The sequence below is a fragment of the Urtica dioica genome, chromosome 1 (genome assembly GCF_054948205.1).
Source record: "Urtica dioica subsp. dioica isolate 48M chromosome 1, U.dioica_male_clone48M_v1_H2, whole genome shotgun sequence".
Lineage (NCBI taxonomy): Eukaryota > Viridiplantae > Streptophyta > Magnoliopsida > Rosales > Urticaceae > Urtica > Urtica dioica.
In genome coordinates this window covers 7,079,528-7,103,970 of record NC_142756.1, presented here as the reverse complement: position 1 = coordinate 7,103,970, position 24,443 = coordinate 7,079,528, and the positions used below count along the sequence as shown (strand labels likewise).

Sequence of the window (24,443 nt, the reverse complement as noted above, 5' to 3'; positions counted from 1 at the left end):
AAGATTTTGCAGGAAAAATCGAAAAGAATCAAAGGAACGAGCAATGGAAGAAAACAGGAACAACGCCGAGGAGCCCAAGACCCTATTCCAATACGGGCTACCGCCGACCGATGCCACACAATCGGTCATTGTTCTTCCGGTTCTTGCGGGTAATCAGAATTTCGAAATCAAGACCGGCGTGATCCATATGGTGCAACAATCCCAATTTTCGGGATCACCGGCCGAAGACCCGCAAGACCATCTCACCAACTTCGTCGAGATCAGCAACACGTTCAAGCTCCACAACGTGTCCGACGAAGCCATCCACCTCCGCCTCTTCCCGTTTTCACTACGGGACCGAGCCAAGACGTGGCTCACCTCCCGCCGGGTTCCATCACCTCGTGGGCCGACCTGCGCGTCAAATTCATCTCAAAGTTCTTCCTGTTCGAGAAGATGCACAAGAGACGCAATGAGATCCATTCGTTCTCCCAGTTCGAGGGTGAGTCTTTATTTGAAGCTTGGGGACGCTTCAAGGAGCTGCAGCGGAAGTGTCCTAACCACGGCATCCAAGGGTGGATGATGGTGCAAATCTTCTACGGCGGCCTTTCTCCTTCATCGCGCACCCTCGTCAACACCGCCACAGGGGGATCCTTCTTCCAAAAGACCGAGGAAGAAGCTCATGCCATCCTTGAGGAGCTTGCGTACAACAACGACCAATGTCCTTCCGAGCGAAGAATTCAGAAGCGCGAGCCCGTCACGCCCGAGATGGAATTGATAAAAGCTCTCGCAGCACAGGTGGCCGACCTCACCAAAACGCTCCACGAGCAGAAAGCTACAGTTCATGCTATCCAAGCCCCTATTTCCGAGCCGTGCTTCTGGTGTGCCGGCCCTCATTCTAGCGATGAGTGCGCGCAAGGGAACAAGGGCCAACAAGCAAATTTTGTCAACAATCGGCCGCCCAACCAAAATTACAACAACTACAATCAAGGCCCGATGAGCAACTATCAGAATGGGGGATGGCGCGGTCACTAGAATAACAAACATGCCGATGTAACCCGCACCGCAAGCTCAGCCTCGACCGCCTCAGAATCAGCCCCGACCACCGCCATATCAAGCCCCACCATTGCGAGCTTACAAGAACGAGACTAATCTGGAGGAGCTCATAGCTAATCTGGCCACGTCGACAACTGCCTTCGTGAATACCACCACCGATTTCATGAACGAAACGAAGACGGCACTCTCGAACCAATCGGCTCAGATCCGAAATCTCGAGACGCATGTGGGGCAACTCGCAACCGCCATCCACACACGACCCCAAGGCACACTTCCAAGCACCTCCGAAGTGAATCCAAGGGAGCATTGCAATGCCATTTCTCATCAACATGTGGAAGTCACTGAGAGCCCGAAGAAAGAAGAAGCAGAGGCTGCCTTGGTCAACAAAGCTCATACGCCGCCCTCGTCGGTCCGCATCTATGAGACGTCACTTCCGTTCCCGCAACGACTCACGGTGGCGCTTTCCGCCGAGTGTAGCGCACTTCTAAAACAAGAGCTCCCGCCAAAATTAGAAGATCCGGGCAAGTTCACATTGCCGTGCACTATTGGAGACGTCTTTATCGAGAACGCCTTGTGTGATCTAGGTTCGGGCATCAACCTCATCCCATCGGCCGTCTTCAACAAACTCGGGGTGGGTGAACTAAAGCCCACGCGCACCACTCTCCAACTGGCAGATCGGACCGTAAGGCACCCGCGCGGCTTCGTTGAAGACCTCCGCGTTAAAGTCGGAAAATTCACTTTTCCGCCCGATTTCTACGTCATCGACATGGACGAGGATCGCGATATCCCCATTCTCTTTGGAAGAGCTTTCTTAGCCACTTGCGGTGTTCGCATAAACGTGCAAAGAGGCGAGCTGATGATGCGCATGAAGAACGAGGAAGAGACGTTCGGGATCTGTAAAACCCGAAAGCGCAAGAAGGAAAAAGAAGAGGTCTACGTCCTCGAGACGTACGAAGTCGCCACTCCACCACCCACACCTCCGCCACGGGCTCCTAAAGAAGAATCAACAAAAAATGCGAGCAAGGATGCAAAGCCAAAGTCTCCATTCAAGCCATGGCGAGGACGTTGGCCGAAACCGTTCAAAGAGATATAGAGGAAGAAAGAGCGCTTAAAAGAAGATCCACCGCTGCCTGAGCACGGCGGCGACGAGTAAGGGGAGTTCTACCACCCCCGCGAGGTAAGTTCTCTGTCTCCCATGTTTTTTTTTTTATCTACATTGAGGACAATGTAGAAATTGAGTTTGGGGGGGTGAACTACTTGTGGGGGATTTCTGTTAGATTAGGTTGTCTTTATTTAATTTTTATTTTTCTTAATTTTATTTGGTGATTGCTTATAAGTGATAATATTAAAGTGTTTTCTCTCGTTACTTGCCAATGATACCATGTATTTTTTTTCGAAGAAATCCGAGTTTGAGTCAATTTTAAATTTTAGTTGGTGCTTCATTGTGATTGACTAGTGGTTTGAGTAACACAATTTCGGTTGATTTTTCCCACTTATGCACACACGTCGTCCCGGGGTTTGAGTAGTCCTTAGAGGTTCGATCATATCTTTAAATGTCTTTTAGCTCACGAACACTAAGAACCGCTCTAGCCCTCATCGAGGCGAAATGACATGACACGAACCTAGGAAAGATGACATAGGCCTTTATTTGGACCGATCAGAGCCAAAAACCCAACCTGTAATGCTTCCTTGAGCACCCTTTCAAAAAAAGCCGAACGATTAATCCTTTCTCGATACTTAGTCAGAAAAAGCCGAGCCAATAATATTTCAAATCCCACAAAGAACCCCGTTAACTTAGCGACTCTTGAGTGAATTCTTTCGATTCTGTGACATGTTTTTCGACTAGTCTCTACGTGTTTTATAGTTCGTTAGACACCACGCCGGTGATTGTTCGTGTTTATTTTTATTGTTTTGTATAAAAAAAAGAAAAAAAGAAGAAGAAAAAGAAAAAAAAAAGGGGGGAAAAAAGAAAAAAAAAAGAAAAAAGAAGAAGATAACTACTACTACAAAAAAAGAGTGTTTAATTGATGCGTTTTATTATTTATTTGTATTAATTTTTGGCGTGGTATTCTGTGACATTAGTTTTAGAGACTAAACGTTGCATAGTCAAAGTTTGGGGGGGAAAACATTGGAAAGTAAAGGCTTAGGAAAGAAAACGTTCGCGAAAGGTGAAATGTTATACCATGAACGAGGGAATGGGTGAGTAAGAAATATCATGTGAAAGTTGGTGAGTTGGTGAGATTGAGTCGCTAGGTTGACGTGTTAGCCACATTTTGACCATATCCTACCGTTGACCCTAGCCTAACATTACAAGCCGACAAAGCCCTATTGATTTCCTTGGTAAGTGTCTTGCATTAGTGGAGAGTGAGCGGCGAAAAGCATTATGGTGTTCGATTCACATTCATCTCATCATTATTTGAGCATTTGACATTAGAAGACGTAAACGAACATATTGAGTTGACCTCTCTCTCTTTCGGGACATTTTTCACACACGGGGGATTTTGATCGGGGAGGTGTTGCAAAAGGCCATTTAGTCAATCTAATTAATTTTTGGTTTCATATGATGATTGACTTGGATTCGGAAATTTTTGTAGGTTGAGGCATGTAACTAACACTTGACATTGTTGCTAAACTTTGTGATCAGCATTCGTTTTTAGTGTAACTTCTTTGGTGTGTTTATTTTATTGTCTAGTCTTTTGTGTTGCTTGAGGACAAGCAACGGTTTAAGTTTGGGGGGATTTGATAGGTGCGTTAATCACACGTAAAACTCCTATTTCCCGAACCAAAAACCGACGAGTCCTCGAGTATTTTAATGGTTTTTAGTAGGTTTTTTAGTAGTTTCAGGTTCAGAGGAGTAATAGAGCATCTGCAATCAATTTCGTGGAAAGAGGACGGGATTTGGAGACAAAACGGTCGAAATAGAGTAAAAAAGCGATAAGCAAGAAATTGGCGACAACCGCGCGCCGCGCGATGACAAGATTCGAGACCGCGCGCCGCGCATCGACGATAGCGCGCCGCGCATACGGGGGCACAAACCATGAAATCACACAGAGTCTTATGCGTGCTCCGCGCATAACCTGGAGTTCGGACCGCGCGCCGCGCATGGACGACCGCGCGCCGCGCCCTCCTTCGGGTTTTGACGGACTTACTTTCCGTTTTTGATGTTTTTGGGTGAATTAAACCATTCCAAAGGCCCAATATGCTCCGAAAATCACCCATTGACCTATTTATGTGACTCTAAGCTCTGAAAACCACATCTCCATTTTTGTTTTTAGTTTCTATTTTATTGTTTGGTTGTTCTAGAGAGCTTTTGAAAGAGGAAAAAGGAGTTCTTCAACGGAATCGACAACCCGACGAGTTCTCCTTCTCCGAATTCATTCGTTCTTTTTTCTTCTCTTATATTATTTATTTTATTGCTCTAAATTATTGTTGAACATCAATTTTATTTAATATGAATTCTGTGTTGGTTTCAATCTTTATTTTAGTGCTTTTAATTATTCTGTTATGTTTAGCGTTGATTATGAACACCATTAGAGGCTAAGTTTCTTATGGGGTTGCGATGTAGCCGGGATTGATAATGGTTGGGGGGGTTCATTAGGGTTAGATAATTATTGTTTGCTTCATTATTAGGATTGCTTGATATGAATTGTTCTTTATGTCTTCTAGTGCTTGATCACCATTAGAACTGTTATCTAGGATTGTTTAGCTACTCGAGAGAGAGTAAATAATCGTGCTTTTGTTCATGTCTTCATAGTTGATCCTAGGTTAGAAAATCTAGGCGATTTATGTAATCGTTTGAACTCTTGTTTCATTGCGTGTGATTGTTTTAATAAGATTAGATGCCGAGAGGATATTAATCCGTCAATTACATAGGTTTGCTAGAACACTCGAGAGAGGCTAGTGAATAATTTTGATAGAGTGAGATTGGCATCCATAGGAGTAGATTTTGTTATTCAAACCCGAAACCCCCAACCTAGTTAGTTCCGGTGAAATCGCGACCCCTATCTTCTTATCTTGCAAAACTCGTATTTAACTCTTTGCTTTAGTTTTAATATTGCTCTTGCTACAAACATCTTCTTAATATTATTTGGAGTTAATTAGCATCAAGTTTTAGGAAATCGCTGTTTCACTAGTCTCTGTGGGTACGATACTCGAATTTACATTCTATATTACTTGAGCGACACACGTACGCTTGCGTGCACGAGTTAATTTCGCAACAATATCTTCAAAGATATCAACAGATGCTCGCGACTCTTCGACTTTGACTTCTGAAGTGCAATCATATCGCGCCACGTGTGAAGAAACGCATCTCCACGTGATGCGACGTGTCACAAAATATTTTATTTCCCCCCATAAATTCAAGGTGGTTCGAATTCTCCGCGGTAAATATTTTTAAAATATTCCGAAAATATTTGGGGGCTAATTGTGGGGGTTAAAAATCAAATTTTTTAAAAAAATCATTTTAGTTGGGTTTTAGTTCGACCAAAAGCCCAACAGTTGACCCAAGCCCAATCAGTAGCCCAGTTCGCCAAAGGAACGACGAATCGAACGTGCTGATTTAGTTAAAGGATCCAGTCTTGGTCATGTAGAAGACCTCGCCGTGAAGACCGGATATGAGATTACTTCAACCAGCGACGTGGCAGAGCCGAGCTGATCAACACGTGTCCTCTTCGACGAATTCTTTTCTGCTATAAATAGAAGACGATATGCTGATTTTCACACACACGAGACTACGCAATTATCTTCAATTCTTCTTTACTATTCCTATTGTTGAGCTCGCCCACTAGAGTTCGACACTTCGCCCATTTTGTAATACAGTTGATCATTAATAAAGATACTAAATTCTTTTATTTATCTTCGTTCATTTCTTTTATACCGCTCTTGATTCTTATACGAAGTCTTTTGAGACCCATATTTAAATAAATTAAACATATATATCGTATTATAATTTGTGATTTTTGACAATCCCGAAATCGACATCAACAATATTTGCATAATAACTTCAAGAAGGAGCACAATGGATTAGACTTGAAGCAAATGTTATGGGCATGTGCTAAAGCAACTACAGAGGTCTCGTTCAAACAGAGAATGAGTGAGCTTAAAGATGTGGACGTGAAGGCATATGAGTGGCTTTTGCAGAAAGATCCGAGACAGTGGAGTACATCACATTTCAGAACATGTGAAATGTGGTACGCTTCTCAACAATCTATGTGAAAGTTTTAACTCCTCTATACTACCAGCAAGAGACAAACCAATTATGACGTTGTTGGAGAAAATTAGATTCTAGCTTATGACCAAATTTGCTAAAAAAGAGGACCGCGGCTCAAAGGTGGATTCATCCAGTTGACTTCCGGATCATTAAAGTCCTTGAGATTTTCAAGAATGTGGCAACGTACTGTCAAGAGACGTTTGCTGGGAATGCAAGGTACCAGGTAATTTGACCTTGGTTATGAAACACTTGTGGTGGATTTGAGAGAAAGATCATGCACATGTAGGAGTTTTAACTTAAGACCTCTCATGTGGACATGCCTTAGCGTGTATTTGGGAGTCTAGATTAGACGTCATTGATTTTGTTGATGAATGGTATAAACATGAGGCATGCGCAAAAAATTTCATTACGATACTTAGCCAATTAATTAAAGTTATATAACAAGATCTAGTTTTATTTAATTAATTTAACCATGAGAGCATATATGTCAATCAATGAATTTAAAGAGACGAGTTATAGAAAAAATTACGAGTTTCTCTTTAAGCTTTCTGAATCGGGATCTCCTCGAGTTCCTTGTCTTCTTCTCGTCTTGTCTCAGCCTCCTAGCGTCATCTTCTACGATCAGACCTCCGAGATGTCTCTGAAACTCTCGAGATCTTCGTCGTTTCGCCTCGATGACACCTTAGTCTTTCGAAACGTAATCTCCGGACGAATAAGAAGAAAGTGTGGGCACACTCTGAATCTCACTAGGACTCTGATTTATTATTTCAGATCGTACCGTGTTTATGGGAATTGAATCACGAAATTCCGAGGGAGAGAGAGAGAGAGAGAGAGAGAGAGAGAGAGAGAGCACATGTCCAACAGAGAGAGTTGGTCGAATTTTAGCTATTAGCTTGAGTATTTTTGTTTTCTCTTAAACCCCTATTTATAGTGGTGGAAATGAGATATTCTAGGAATCTCCTAAATATATTTTATTCTCATTTATTCTTTTTTATTTTTTAGTTAAGCATGAGTCATTGGATCTTGACTACAAATCTTACTTTTTCTCTCATCCATCAGATCATAATCTATGATATTTATTTCTTTATTTTTCTAATATATTTAAGGAATCTAGATATTTGAGAATAATGAGGACAATATCTTATTTCCTTATTTAATGGAGAGAATATCTCTACCATTATTATTCACCTAGATATTAGGAAATTAATTATGAGAGAGAATAAATGACAATATCTTATTTCCTTATTTAATGGAGAGAAAATATCTCAACCATTATTATTTTCTCTCTTATTTAATTAGTTACCTGATTTCTTTTCCACAAAAATCTAGCAACTAATTAAAGAAAGAATATTGGGTATTTTCTACCCAAAGTAGGTGCCCATGTTGATTGGTGCTGGGCCAATGAATTTCGAATTTTACAATGTCCATAAGGCCAAACTTAAAATTCAATTAATTGTTTACTTGATCTAATAATAAATAATTAATTCCACAATAAATATTTAATTTGAAAAATAGACAAATTTCCGAATGAATGCTGCTAAACAATTTACTGTGAGATTGTAATAATAATATTCATTATTACCAGAGAGTTCTTATCCATTATCATAGCCGAATCGGGGACTATGGACCTAGTAATAGAAGCTTAACAAATCTGATGAAAAAGTCATTTATCTTTTTCCCTCGCTTTGTCTGATCTTGATCAAATACTCTAGCATGTAAGCCAAGACTGAACCCTCTTTTATACTAGAATTATATTTACTCATCATGATGAGTTCCACTGATTTAGTCAGTTCCTGATCAAGATCTTCCATGTTCAACCCGTATCGAGATATGTCAATTATTTTGTTATACCTTTCTTGATACATATATACCCTAAGAACCGTTGCTTCCCAGCGAAAGATTCTTTCGAACGCTACTTACTTCGAAAGTGCTAACAATCTATCGGTTCTGGAATCAACCCTTAGGTGAGTGAACATTAACATTCTTTCAGGAAGGCTGGATTCCGTATCTGTCAAACATTTTCTTCTCAGATCATATTCCGAATTCCCAAAATATAAGTTTAATCAGCGTCTCAGTAGCCTTTAATGAAAGGAGTCAAAGAACCCGGCGATCTGAACTAGAAGTCCATGATCACTTCAGGATTTAGATCTAGTCTCACTGTAACTATCATAATCGACCCCTGATAGTACGTCGTAACGGTACTTAAATGACACATCTACAACCGAAGTCTGTCTGAGTCGTACACTAATCAAAAGTTCAAAATGCTCCCATAAAGTGATCATCATTCACTCGTGTTCCACATATATAACCTTAGATACAGATTTTCAGGCGTGTAACAGACATCAACCATGTTTTAGCTCACCGCCCGAACTCAGGTGCTCAGCACGAGATTCAGTTTAATACGGAGGCTATGGAAGATAGTTGTTATTGATTATGATTTCAGAACTCAACCCACTAATCATATGATGCTAATGGTGCCCAGAAGAAGAGTAGTAGTGTCTATTTATGTACATTTGATGTCATATAGTCTTACGAAAACTCTTGCTTGTAACTGCTAAATAATCAATAAAAGTTGAAACGTTCATTCATTATTCCTTGTCTGTTTGAAGCTTTATGATAATCTATAGTCTTTAGTCCTTAAACAAACCTAACAACACATGAAGAGACAAATGTAGATTTGCATGAACAAACTCTTCATGGTTTGCTCAAAACAATATATTCGCAATCTAAGGATCAAAGGACTATTGATCTCAGTACGATTGTTAGGAGAGTCTATGATGTCTGGTTATGGGACATTGCGAGTTGGGGACTCTATAGTTTTTCTAGATATCTTCTGAAGGTACTGAATTGACCAGTGCACTTTTAGAGACAAGATAAGAACAAACCATTTAACCTCTTATGTCTCGAAGTCACTACGTATGAATTGCATCATGCTTACCTCAATCCTGAAATGAGACATGTCATTTCATAGCTTACGTATTATCATTTGAGAAAGTCAGAGTTCGGATTCACTATGTGATTCTTAACAGGACCTATTGGTGAAGTACTAAGTTATGGAGATGTCATGAGTAACTTTGTGAAGATCTCATAGATATGGAATTCATGTACAAGATTGCTGAAATGCAATGTATATCACTTCATGCTTTGTTCCTTGGAATGTGAATAAATGAACTGGCCAATGTCCAAATTGAGTCATGACTCTTTTGGATGAAACAATGTGACTTGTTAGCTCCTCGTCAATACATTGTTTCTAACTTATTCACAAGCGACAAATGAGTTGAGGAAATAACAGCTAGAATGGTAAAATGGTAATTTTGTAAATCCCGACTAGCTGATGATATTCATGAAGGGTAAACAAAGATAATATTCAGTGGATCCACTCATCACAATTTAGTTGAATTCTTGAGTAGAAAATAAATTCATTTGAACCGAGAGATTCTCAGTGTCAACTCTTTAGTGGAGTCAGTTGACATTAAACTAAACTTGAAAAATGTTTGTGAACTTTTGAGTCCTAGTATTTTAGCTCAAGCTTTGTTCATTTGGATCAATGAGGTCACTGTCACAAATCTTATCGAGTAGGAATAGTTAAACTAGAAGTTAATTCAAAACAAGAACGAGACAAATTTTACGAAAATTGTCTAAAGGGTATTTTTATCTTTTCAGACATAGGACGAAATGAATGTCAATAATTTTTTTGACATTGTCATATAATGACTTAAACCACTCGGCCAAGTTGAATAATTTGGGCCTTGAGGATTAATTTCATGATGGGCTTTTCTTATGTTGTCATGAACAAATGAAGAAACATCTAGAAACTCCTTCTAGAAGCTCAAATTTCGTCCAACCCAAGGAGAGAAAAGAGAAATTATTTTGTGCATTAATGTATGAAGATACTTGCCAAAAGAAAAAGAGGAAACAAATTTCCTCAACATGAAAAGGGAGATTTCGGCCAACTAGAGTCAAGGGAGAAGCAAAACAAAAGAGGAAACAAATCCAAGGCTTCTAGAAGCCTAGGTTGGCCGTGCGAATGAGGAAGGAAAGAACAAAATTTTGTTCATGAATATGTGATATTCTATAGAAGAGGAAACTACCTTATTGAAGGTAATCCCTCCCCTATAAATAGAGGCATCATTCTCATTGTTTTCTCATCCCAAATAAGTTAGAGATTGAGAGCTTCTCTCTCTAGACCTTGTGGCCGCCCATCTCCTCTCTCTCTCTCTCTAGTTTTCTTTCGTTTTTGTTTTGGCACCTAGGTCCATATTTGACCTAGTGTTTTAGCTCTTCGGCTCTTAAACTTGTTCTTGAGTCGTCGTGTTTAAAAGTGCCCACACACTAATTCCTTTCTTTCTCGAGTGATTCTTGTGATAGAAACTTTCGTGGTTGTTCGAGTTCCCGAGGAAAGAAGAAAGACGAGCTGAGTAGGAGACGAACGTTTCAACCTTCCAAAGGCTTTTCAACGTTCAAGCTTCTCAAAGGTTAGTAAACAAATAATGCACATTAATAGTTTTAATTTATATATACTTGCTCTTTGTCTAGGTTAGTAAAAACGTTTTACTTGTTTTAAAGAAAATTTTTAAATTCCGCCGCTTGCTCGAAGCGTTAATTTTTTTCTTAACCCTAGATCAATTCCAACACTGCCAAGTCTAACCCAACCCTAGAGACAATTAAAAGAAGAGAGAGACAGAATAAACAGCTTCAAAAATCAAAGGACACAGCTGCTTCTTCATCTCAGATTAACTTGGATACATTGTTGTTTAGGCCTTAGCGTTTTGTGTGTTTAGAACTTGTTTGTTTTGGCTTTGTAGTTTGACAAGATTTTTTTGTGTAATTTGACCTTGTTTTAGACGTTTAGTTTGACAAGACTTTTTTTGTGTAATTTGACCATGTTTGAATCAAGTACTTTGACAAGATTTTTTGTGTGTAATTTGACCCTGTTTTAGACTTGTAATTTGACCTTGTTTGAATCAAAGAATGAATGAAGATTCAACCTGTTTTGAATCACATAATTAGTCTGATTTCAACATGTCTTACAACATGTTTTATAATATGTTTTGACCCTGTTTAAGTCAAAGAATGAGTGAAGATTCAACTTGTTTTGGAACATTTTTGTAACTTGTTTTCAACCTGTTTTGAATCACATAACCAGTATGTTTTCAACCTTTTTTGAATCACAGAATCAAAGAATCGGTATTTTGGAACACAAGAAGTTTTCATTGCAGGCAAGATTGCCATTACAAACATAAGACATAGCCTCAAAACATAATCAGTCTGTTTTCATTGCATTCTTAAACATCTGCAACATAGCCTTACAACATTACACATTAGAACACATCAGAGCCCTTTGACAGCTAAAACTAAGAACACATCAAAATAAAGCCCTTTGAAAAACACAACTAAAACCTAGAACACATCAGAGAAAGTAAATCACTCGTACACCGAGAACGACTACAAGCAGAGCAACGTGAAGCTTGAAAATCCGACTTCAAAGTGCCGCAATCTCGACTTATAACGAATTCTTGTTCCTGATCAAACAAGGAATAATTTGTTTGGACCGGGCACACATTTTGGGGTCTTTCTATCGGAAAAAAGAGCACCCATCTTTTTCCTGAGAACGTTAATAGTAGTTACAAACAAGAGATTACAAACTTCAAAGAAAAAAAGCATACCTTTTTCTTTCAGCAAGCATAGAACAACCTCCATCCAGGATTCAAGCTGCTCGACAATGCCCTCGCACCCACCAGATCGCCGCAATCGCAAGTCTCTTCCATGGATGAAGAAAACCAATAATTCGAAATCGCGATTTTCAGAGGAAAGAAGAAGCAGATTTCTAGAATTTTAATTGATTCAAAATATAAAGTGATTTGTTGTATGGTGGTGAATTAAATCGACAATAAATACACTAAATGATTCAATATACTGGTGGTTGAACGATATTACCACGATTTTGACGCGTGGAGTTTCGTCAAAATCTATTGTCAAATAGAGTAACGGTGCAACAATATTCATACTTTGATGATTTATGCCGTAAAAAAAATAAGATTGAGGACTGAACTGCAACTACTGTAAGAGTTTGGTGATTTATGCCGCCATTTTCTCAAAAAGAAAACTCAAATTTTAACTATTTATATTTTTGTTACATTTTTCAAAGGAAAAAGGACACATATATACCTTGTGTTTTAGTGAAATGTCGAATTTAACCTTTGGTTTTTAAAAATATCGAGTTCATACCCTCTGTTTAACTAAAATGATGAAATTATACTATGAAATAGACAACAGTGTCACGAATATTCTTTTTATTGACTTTTCATTGACATTGACAATAATATTCATATGTAAACATCAATTATCTTTATTCATTCGGGCCATATATTTAATTTTTTTAAAAATTAAAAAATAAAAAAAAGTCTTTTAATCGTGAAGAACACGGAAAGATGCAAAAGGGTAAAAATATACAGTTGATAGTAATCAAAATAACAGATTCAAACAGAGAATCCAAGATTCAGAGTTGTAATTCGAACACGGAATGAAATCATCTATTGGAAGATATGGATTTTATTATTTAATTTCAATTTAAGGCTATTTTTATTTCAAAATTGGGAATTTAGAAGTTAGGGTAGTGATTTGGATTTGATTCGGTTTTTCTTATATAATAATTAATATCAATAAAAGAGAGGTTTGTGATACCGTATCCATTTCAGGGTATAGTTTCATCAATTTAGTTAAACAGATGGTATGAACTTGACATTTTTGAAAATCAAAGGTTAAACTCGACATTTCACTAACGATTAACGATTAACGATTCGCTCCTCGTGTTGAAAACCGTACAAAATTTTCTTTATAATCCTACATCATATCAAGGTTATCCTTCTGTCAAATATTTAACGAAATCTAAACAGAAAATGCTTACGTGGAATAACATTTAAGGGTAGAATTATAAATTCTTTTTTAAGCTGTTTTTTAACTTTCTCTCTCTCTCTCTCTCTCTCTCTCTCTCTCTCTCTCTCTCTCTCTCTCTCTCTCCGAATAATCGCTAAGGGTCACGATGCATCATACTATCTAGAACTAGTAACAAATTTATATGAGGTCAATGGGGGTCACGTCTCAATTTTTTTTTAGTTCCTCAAAGTTTACAAATTAGCTACATTTGAGATTTTTTTTCAAAATAGCCCCCCTTAATTTTTTTTTTAATTTTCCCCTGGTGAGCTTTTTTGGATCCGTCACTGATTGCAACTCACCTTATGTTATCATGACATTATTATTGCTCATCGCTAATCATCGAAGCTCTCATTGTTTTCATAGATCATTAGAGCCACGTCGTCATTGTCTTCGTCAATCTAATTGCGTCCATTTTTCTTCAAAACTATGTTCAAAATAAACTGAATTTGATTAGTTTCACAATTTAATTGGTTGAATGATCTTTTGCCCGAGCTGTATACAACGCTAACATTAAAGAGATTGCATATTTTAAGAAATGTGTTATTAATGTTTTCCAAGCAAAAAAAACATGGTATATATTATCAAAACAATTACGGGTTTGGTGAAACAACATGGTCAATGTATGACGGAGTACATCTCTTTACACTAAAAACCGTCGAGAAACAATCGGGATGGTGGTGGCATGTGTGAAGGATTCCGAGATTGGATTTAGAAGAGCACAATAAATCCATTTGCTTGTAATTAATCCATGAAAGTTTTCAAATTTAGTTTTAAAAAATTAAGTAGACAAATTATAATCACTACCAATTTTATACTAAGAAAAATATTTTAAACTTTAAAATTTACGTTAAAATGAAAAAAAATAATGTTTAACACTTGAGTCCCTATGAAGAAAAGATTATAATCAAAGACATACAAAGACAACTTCAAATTGATTGCAACAAAGATAAAATGAAGGGCAACAAATTTGAATGTAAAATCAATTTAAGCCACCATTATATTCAATGAGTTAACATATAAATAACATCACTTGGTGTGTTGAACTTCATTCTCCATTAATACTTATCGTCCTCTGTTAATACTTTTACATATTCTATATTATAGTATAATAAAAAAAAACACACACACATATTTATATATATTACACTTATTTGGACATACAATTTTCTTCAGCAAAAATAAATTATAATTTTCAACTCTATTTTTTACCGTCGATCGATTTACATCTCATTTTCTCATTTTCTTTCTTATGATCCTCATTATTCACTTAGGACGTTTGATAACCACTTAATATATTTTCGTACTAAAATTAATTTCTTTATTATTCATATTTTATATTTTTTTTTACATCTTTAATGTTTTTTAAGTACACATTGTTTCATTGAATTAATCCAATATTATCGAATTTCATCCAATGATATTTAAAGGCAACACCAACGACTTTTACATCATCTTTTATATTATATATTTTTTAGTTTAAATTCGATTAGTTGTGGTGTAATATGATGTATTATGATGAATTTCGATGACCACTGGTAGTATATATTATAATATATAAAATGTGTGTTGTTGTTGTATTATACACACGAGAGAAACACAAACAGAGGGTTTGTGCGAGAGAAAGAAAAATGGGAAAAAAAAAACCTAGAACAACTTAGAGAAAAAATCTTTGAAAGAAGAGGGGAAGTTGTGAAGACTTGTAATCTTTGTAATCTCGGATTGATATTTGTAGTGGAGCCACTCTCCAAGCAGAAAGTAGGATATTTTTGGTTCGAACTTGGGTAAAAGTACTCCTCATCTCATTTTTTTCATTTATTGTCGATTAAACTATATGAATTGGAGCCACGAATGGATATATATATATATATATATATATATATATATATATATATATATATATATATCGTTGTGCTTGTATATTCCGTATTCCGCAGATATTCGACCTTGAATGATACCAACAAATTGATATCAGAGTAAGATTGGGCAATTTGGAGATGGTGTGTTGTGAATTCTGTGCACACCAAGTTCATTGGACTGAAATTTGGAGGTTTTGTACTTCTTTATTCTTTATTTGGGGATGTATACATTTTTTTTCTTTTATTTTTTCTTTCTTCTTTATTGGTACTTCTTTATTCTTTATTTATATTTTTTGATGTAAACAATAAGAATTTTACTGTAAAACGCAAAAAGATGTATAAATAAAATACAAAATACGTATAACAATGCACACTAGAAACATTAATAATTTTCTACGTACCATCTCTCTATTGGTCTTTGTCTGTTACGAGTATTAGCGCGTAATTGCATCTATAATTAATATAATTAAGGAATTTCAGCACATATCCTATATTTACTAAGTTATAACGTAATTATTAAAAAATAATCAACACAGTTAATAACCCAATTCTTCATTTTCTTTTTGGCCATGCAGTATTCATTTCGATGACATAAAATCCACATCTACGGTAAATTTTGGTTGGGATGGAGTCACAAGGATGTACCTACATTTGTAGGAGTTCTTTAAATTTCATTCGGAGAATGTTTTTACGTGATCGTAAATTTTGTAGGCGTGCTATTAATCCACAATTCTCTCTCACATTAATGAAAGTTGATAAAAGGTACAATCATGTTTTTTTTTTAATTTATAATTTTCCATTATTTTTTTAAAGTCTAAAAAGGCAATTTAAATTGGACGAAATTTCAGAAAATTCTATTTAAAGTTAGTTTCACAATGATCCCTCCTTCACAAATCACAATGTTTCACAATCACAAGGTATATTTTGTTCTACTCTACCTAGCTAGAAAATTATTTGTTTTAAAAAAAATTAATTATAGAATATAAGCGTTCTTTATTTAAAGATAAATCACTTTAGATTCCAAGTATAAATTAAAATAAAATAAACCATTGAAACTTAATTGATAATGTAAAACAGCTTATTCTTTTTTATTTTATTTTAATATCGACCAAGGTGATTTATTGAAAGAAGTATTGGAACGAAAACTCATAAAAATGATGAGATTATGTTGAAACGAGGAAACACGAGGATGACTATTTACGTAATACACAAGAGGGTATATATATGAAATGCTCGAATTGTGCACATGATAACACATTATCCGGATTCGGATGACTATTTAGTTATGATTAATGAAAAGTTACTTATTTAACAAATCGCAAACTTTTAATGGCTTAAGTACATAGAAATTCGTTTAATAATTCAAGTACCGAGATAAAAGCGATTCCCTATCCTGTTTTATGATTTTTTTAACTTGAGGGAGATTTATGAAGCCAAGGTTTGGAGATTTATTCAAACAAACTAGATATATGATAATTGTAATATTACGGTTTTTAGATGCCATATTTAGAAACAAATGAACGCGTGTGTGTTAAGTGACTGGATTGAAGAGAAGTAGATACTGATGGGAGTGTGGTGGTTAAACCATCGAAACTTGTGCGCTTGATTACTATTGCCCTTAATTCTGTTAACTACATTAATTAGCACATTAAGTTATATGGTTCTCGATCTTCTGATGATTATTTTTACAGTACTAATGAACTAATTATGAAGTTCCCAAGTCTTCAACATTAAGCATTACATTATGATAATTAATTTTACATCGTGTTAAATATCATTACCTAACCGAATGTTTTGTGCCCTAGAAAAGCCAATAAATAAATGAATGATAATAGAGTTCCTCCAAACATGTAATCACGGTTGGCTTTCTGTCTTGTTATTTGCTAAACGGATTTAACAAGAAACACTCGAAAGAGGAAGGTCAACAACGGCCACCTTTTGAGCAGGTTTTTTTTTTTTTGGTCAATGAAGTAAGAGATAGATCATAATATATATGTGTATATATATTTATTTATTTAATGTATCATTATATTATTTATCCATGCTTTTCGTTTTCTTTGGACATGCAAATGCGATCCGTATAGTATTCGACCATCACGATGTGGTCGTTTTAAGACTTCTAATTCAATTGAAGGCAATACATTTTGTAAACAAAGCTATGTGAAGCCAGCCAATAAATTTGTCTCCATAAAAGAATAACTTTTAGACCTTGGTCATCGCTATTACGATGCACTCTAACGAGCAATTTATTTAGACCTCTCAGGTCTTATAAAACTAAGGTCAGTTTCTTTTTGCTGTAACTCTATGTGATTATTTAGGGAAAAAAGTTCGTCTTATGCATGAAATCTAGTCCATAATAATTTATTACAAATTAGCAATGATACTTTCGTATATTAAATTATAATCATCACATCTTTTGAATTATATATTTGAAAAATCCATATATGCCACTGCTTTCTATTGCATTTATTAGACTTGATGTCTCATTTGAACAAATTAAATGCTGACTTTAATATATATACAGTTTATGACCAACAATCACAACCATACGTCAAAATAAAGAAAATTAAGATAAAAAGGTATCATTGTGCTTATATATAATTGAATTAGTATCATGTTTAATCTAACTATACCCATATATCTACGAATTCCATAATAATATCTAATTTATAACATTATGAAAAAGAACAAATAGTAGCTATGTCAATACTCAATATCATAATATTTTTTTATATATAAAATTTCATGGGAAAAAGACACATATATACCATGTGTTTTAATTGAATGTTGAATTTAATTTTTTATTTTAAAAAATGGCGAGTTTATACCATTTGTTTAATTAAAATGACAAAATTATACCTTAAAATTAACAATATTGTCACAAATCTTTCTTTTATTTTTTCATTAATGTCAACTCTAATATTTATACGTAAATCTCATTTTACCCTTATTTATTCATGTCTATATGTAATTTATTTAAAAACGAAAAAAAACAAACAACAATATATGGATCGTGGAGAACGCAGACAGAGGAAATTGGTAAAAATCAACAGTCGATACTCATCAAAATCACGGATTCGATTACCGAATCTAGGACTCAAAGTTGCAATTCGAACACGGAATGAAACAATCTCTTTGGGGGGTATGAATTTTATTAGTCTATTTTGATTTAGGGCTATTTTTTATTTCAAAATTGGGGATTTGGATGTTAGGGTACTAGTTTGGAGTTTAGTTTGGTGTTTTATATAAAATTTAACATCAATGAAAAAGTCTATAAAAAAGTTTCGGGACACTGGTATTTATTTTAAGGTATAATTTCATTATTTTAATTATATAGATGATACAAACTCGACATTTTTGAAAATCGAAAGTTAAACTCGACATTTCACTAAAACAAATTTTCCCAAATTTTATATACGGTGGTGATACATATACCAACGGTTATTCCCTATTAGAATTTGTAATAATTGACTATGAACAAAATAAGCAAAGATATGCTATGAGAAAAAAATATTTTTCATAGTATTATATATGTTGCATACTCGCGGATATATTAAAGAGCTATTAATATACGAGTATAATGGTCACGGTCCAAGTAAAAAAAAATGTTTGCCGACGTGGATAACCGTAGGGAGCTGAAACTTATTAAGTATATATGCCAAAAGACGAGATGTGACATGATTATGAATTTGCATGGAAAATTAGTTATACACGCATGGATGTGAAGAAGAATATATTGGTCTCGTGTCAATGCAGAAAATAAAAGGGGCAAGATGATATTTGAAGGAACATTAGTAGGAGTTTTGACAATTATGGGAATGAGTAAGAGATTCAATCAGAAAGTTTGGTGCCTGAGAAAGAGAGCTCTATCTATGTGCGTGTGTGTGTGTGTGTGTGTGTGTCAAATTAAGCATGCAAGTTTTTATCAAATTATAATATACTTTTATTTGTTGTGACTGAACAACGGAAACAAGAGACAATTACTCATCTCCAAACTTCAACACTTTCACTCTTATATAAAGCTTCTCACTTCAATTCAGTGAACCACTCACAATTCACTCTTATCTTATAAACGATCTTATAATTACTTAATTAAGTTGATCATCAAATTAATCAACTTAGAAATATTTGTGTTCCATAATTTATGATGGAGCTCAAGACATATGCCAAATCCACTCTCAAGGTTGTTCATACATCTTTTTTTAATGTACCTGTTCTTATTTATATATAGTGAATTAATTGGAGGGTTTTTTTTTTTTTTTGGAATTTGAAAAGTTTGCGAAGAGCGCTTCACAGTCTTCGGCTTCATGGAGCTCCAGTGACAGGGGAACGGTGAGATAAATACACCTATTTTGTCAATTCAATCAATTTATTTGTATACTAAGTTAAACTAGTATTGTAAAAAAAAATAATAATAAACTCTAGACTTATTTAGTCCCGCAAAATAATACAGAATTTTTTTTTTTTTGAAACTCTAGAATGACTATATATATAATATATATCGTCATAATAACTGTTATGGATAGATACGCATTCGCATTATGGAGCTATTTATTCCCTCTTTTATCAATTTATTATTATTGTATTTGTTTGAAAAAATTAACAACCAAGTTGAAACAAGCGTTGGGAAATTGAAGAACATGATGTTGTCGGTGTCTTTTATAATAAGCTAATCAGCATTACATAATTTGGTAACACGTCGTTTTCGTTCTGTTCTTTAACAGTTTTTTTTTTTTTTTTTAATATATACTTTATCTTATTTTGGTCTTTCTTCTCTACTTTTTAGTTTTTACCATCTCCAAAAGTTAAATCTATTACTATTGTCATTATTATAAGAAAGGCAGTGTTACTCACATAATTCACTTCACTTCACTTCACTTCTTGTATAATCTCTCTCTCTCTCTCTCTCTCTCTCTCTCTCTCTCTCTCTCTCTCTCTCTCTCTCTCTCTCTCTGTTTTTGAGCTCACTTACATAATGACCTGTCTTATTCAGTCAAAGGATGAATCACCCAAATCACGGCTCTATGACAAAACTAAGGTATTATAGATACTTGTATTGGTGCGAGTCTATGAAATATAAAATATTATATTTATATGCTGTTGTTACTTTGAAATAAATGCCATATCATATATTTCTGTGTCTCAGAACCACTCACAATCACAAAAGACTTTCGTAAAAGAAAACACCAAGCCTCAGGAAATTAGACTTCGCACTCAACAAAGAGCCATCAAAAGAGCGATTTTCAACTACGAGGTAAAAGAGTAAAAACACTCTTTATAATTTCAATTTACTATTATAATCTATATATTTATATAATTCACAGGTCGCGACAAAGCTCTATATCATCCAGCAGCAGAAAAAGCAAGAAGAGAGGATTCAGAAGGTTTGCATAAAAGCTCACAAATTAATTGTACAATATTCGCTCCCATGAATTAATTAAATTGTGCAGTTGATAGAAGCAGAGGAAATTCGGGTGATGAGAAAGGAAATGATTCCAAGAGCTCAACTCATGCCTTTTTTTGACAAGCCTTTCTTTCCTCAACGGTAATTAATTATTCCACCATTCGAATCAGTGCTTTGTTTACAGTTCTGAATTATGATTTGTTCAAATATTACAACGGGACGTTTGATTTTTCGGGGTCCATTGAAATGCAGATCAAGCAGGCCTTTAACAGTTCCGATAGAGCCGAGCCTTGGAGTGATGAACCGAAATTGCTCGAGCTGTGTAATTCCAAAGTACAATGAGCTCTACACTTTTCGACACAGCCCTCAAGCTCTGGTCAAGGCCATTTACAAGTGACGAAATAAAAAAGTTATTTTGGTGGTTGCTTTGTTCTTTTGATTTTGTTTAGTTGCATATAAATAACCCGAGAGTGTGCTATTACTAAAGGGTTTTCTTCTTCTTGTTGTTGAGAGAGAGTTTGTAGTTTTTGTTTTTCTTTTGTTTTGAGCATTATTGTCAATAGTTGAGTCCTTTTGAGGGAAGTTATTACTAGAGTGGCCTTTTGTCCTACCTTTGTCAAAAATAAAGTGACATGTTTTGTACTTCTTGTTAGTTTGAGCATCGAAGTGAAGGTTTTAAGGAAGTCTATGTTCATCGTTTTCTAGATTTGTATTTTTATGATGTTTTCTTATTATAGGTGACTATGTTAACCTTCGATTTACGGTACCATGCGTGACTGTGAAGTTTTATAAAAAAAAAAAGAATATCCTTCAAATTTTAAGAATAGCGAAGTAAAAAATGACAAGATTGAGATTACTTTACCCATATGAGTTCTTTGGTAAAGTGAGAGAGAGTACTTCGGTGGAGGATAAACAGTTCAACTCTTTTGAATTGGCAGTCATTTTGAATCTTGAGTTTTGATGCAGGGGGAGGCGGTGGAAAGGATAAATAATCACGATCGTTGATTCGGGCAAAAATACCGGTCAATGATTCTTCCAAAACCTGTTGATTTGTTAGACTACGAATTCCAGATTAACGGCATCTCAATTTCGTTGATTCACAAAGAATACCGAAACAAGGGTTTTTTTTAGAGAACTCTCTTTTTTTTCATTAAACAAAATCTATCTATTACAAAATAGGTGCTCAAGATTTATAGATGCATCAAGAGACTTTTCATAATCCAAAACTGAATATTAATACATCAAATTAAATCTACTTAACACAATAATAAAAAAGATAATTTGCAAGAATCCCCCCTTAACTCTTACTCGATTAACGAAGTGCACCCTCAACTCGGATTTTCATCAAAAATTACCCTGAACTCTTGTTCTGTTAACGCGTCGCCCCTTCTGTTAATTTTTTTCCGTTAACATCCAATTTTTGAGCACGTGATCTCACATAATTACTAGTTTGAGGGCACACTAGTAATCTTATCAAATGAATATATTTAAAACAAATGAAAAAAAAAATTAAAAATAATTTTTTTAACAAATGAAAAAAATAAATTAAAAATAATTTTTTTTAACAAATGAAAAAAATAAATTAAAAAGAATTTTTTTTTCCTCTGTCTTCTTCTTCTAAATGTCTTGCAATTTTTTTTAACAAATGAAAAAAATAAATTAAAAAGAATTTTTTTAACAAATGAAAAAATAAATTAAAAAGAATATTTTTTAACAAATGAAAAAAATAAATTAAAAAGAATTTTTTTTAACAAATGAAAAAAATAAACTAAATATGAAGGATAAATATGTAATTACTTTTTAATTTATTTTTTTCATTTGTTAAAAAAAGTTCTTTTTAATTTATTTTTTTCATTTGTTAAAAAAATTTATTTTTAATTTATTTTTTTCATTTGTTAAAAAAATTAGTTTTAATTTTTTTTTTCATTTGTTTTAAATATATTCATTTGATAAGATTACTAGTGTGCCCTCAAACTAGTAATTATGTGAGATCACGTGCTCAAAAATTGGATGTTAACGGAAAAAAAATTAACAGAAGGGGCGACGCGTTAACAGAACAAGAGTTTAGGGTAATTTTTTATGAAAATCCGAGTTGAGGGTGCACTTCGTTAATCGAGTAAGAGTTAAGGGGGGATTCTTGTAAATTATCCTAATAAAAACTAGAATTAAGTAAATTGAGAAGAACACAAAACGTCATTTTGAAAGCCTAAACGTCAGAATTCGACTTAAATCCCGAGACTCCACTATGTGGGTCTTGTTTTCTAGGTCGATCTCACTCAGAAAACACTACTCTTTTGTCCGTTTCGGTGATCCCAACATTCTTGAAACTGTAGCCCAATTTGACATGCATCAAGTTTCTATCTATCATAATAGGTTATAGTTATTTTTCAACCACTGTAATGGAAAATATTTGAAAACAAACCAATATTTTTTTAAGAAGTACAAAAAAGTTTCATGCAGCATAGAAATGTCTTTTAAAAAAAAGTAGCTATGTGAATATCATTTTGAAAAAACAAGAGTTAAGCCCTTTGATCATGGCTCACGCTTCATCAACCCACACCGCGGCTGGTTTCTCCAAATATTCGAACACCAAAAAATTTCTGATCTCTCGAAAACACGCATAACGAAGCACATAACATCTTTAACCGTGCCTTATTGAGGCTCTAATATATTTCTCGAGGGCCCGACTTTCCCCGCCTAGCTATGGAGGCAACAAGAGGATGTTCATATATTCTTGGTCGACATATAATTTCACAAGTATCGAAATTGGTCAATTTATAAAGGTTTCGGTTAAATGATTTTAATAATACGAGAGAAAATAATTAACGATATAATACATGACGTTTTAGTTAAGTAGCCAATGGAAACTAATAAATTTGTGAAATAATTAAGGTTTTTGTCTAAAATTAATGAAATAGCCAAAACAAATTTAAAAATGTGTAAGTACACAATGTCAATAATTTTTTTTTACTATGTCAATTTTTTTTTATAATCTGTCATCGTTGTTGCAGCTTCAATAGACAGACACAATAATATATTTGTCATAAATGATAGTTTGGTCTAATAACTCATATTTATAAATTTCTTGTTTAGGACATAAATAAAATTTCAGGTGCTATTACCTTTGAATCAATTCATTCGGCTTCAATAAAGTGCTTATTTATTTGATGATAATATAACACTTATATTAGTGAAATAACGAGTTTAATTTTTTATTTTAAAAATGTCGAGTTCATACCCTCTATTTAATTAAAATAACGAAATTATACCATGAAATTGATAACAGTAGCACGAATCTCTTTTTCATTGATATTAACTCTTATATAATAAAAACCGAATAAAATCCAAACAATTACCTTAATTTTCAAATTCCATATTTTGAAATAAAAATATCCTTAAATTGAAATTAAATAATATAATTAATATTCCCATAAGATGACTTCATTCCGTGTTCGAATTGCAACTCTTAATCATGGATTTTATGTTCGAATCTGTGATTTTCATGACTATCAACTGTCGATTTTTACTCATTTGCCTATTTATGTGTTCTTCACGATTAAGAGATTGTTGTTTATTTTTTGGTTTTTAAATAAATTATATTTATGGCGCGAATAAATAAAGATAATTTGTGTTTACATATAAATATTATAATCAACGTCAATGAAAAGTTAATAAAAAAAATATTTGTGGCACGGTTGTCTATTTCATGATATAATTTTATCATTTTAGTTAAATAAAAGGTATGAACTCAATATTTTTTAAAAACAAATGTTAAACTCGATATTTCACTAAACCATAAAATATATATATGTGTTATTTTCCTCTATTTCATATAGCATAAAAGTAACCATTTAGTCTACATTCAAATATTAGGCGTTGATCTGAAAAAAAAAAAAAAAAAAAAAAAAAAAATTAGGCCATGCTTTACAAATAGCACAAAATTGAGGATCACATTGGGAACTCTTTTATAGGGAGAGAAGGAAAGTTTCATACTTTTTCTTCGAGC

At 34.3% G+C, this 24,443-nt stretch overlaps 1 protein-coding gene across 1 annotated transcript; it reads left to right on the top strand.

Annotated features, from left to right (window-relative positions):
* The first annotated feature begins 19,078 nt into the window (after positions 1–19,078).
* On the top strand, positions 19,079–21,192 carry LOC149406883 (TPX2 (targeting protein for Xklp2) protein family). Its single transcript, XM_089609594.1, has 7 exons — positions 19,079–19,216; positions 19,309–19,365; positions 20,027–20,071; positions 20,180–20,287; positions 20,358–20,417; positions 20,484–20,578; positions 20,690–21,192. Exons 1-7 carry the CDS (start codon positions 19,178–19,180, stop codon positions 20,832–20,834), a joined length of 549 nt encoding a protein of 182 aa, XP_089465720.1. The 5' UTR covers positions 19,079–19,177; the 3' UTR covers positions 20,835–21,192.
* The last annotated feature ends 3,251 nt before the right edge of the window (positions 21,193–24,443 follow it).

Coding starts and splice junctions, on each gene's coding strand:
- LOC149406883 (XM_089609594.1), top strand. CDS start 19,178: ATGATGGAGCTCAAGACATATGCCAAATCCACTCTCAAG. Junction 19,217..19,308: donor ATGCCAAATCCACTCTCAAG/GTTGTTCATACA, acceptor GAATTTGAAAAG/TTTGCGAAGAGCGCTTCACA. Junction 20,072..20,179: donor GGCTCTATGACAAAACTAAG/GTATTATAGATA, acceptor TCTGTGTCTCAG/AACCACTCACAATCACAAAA.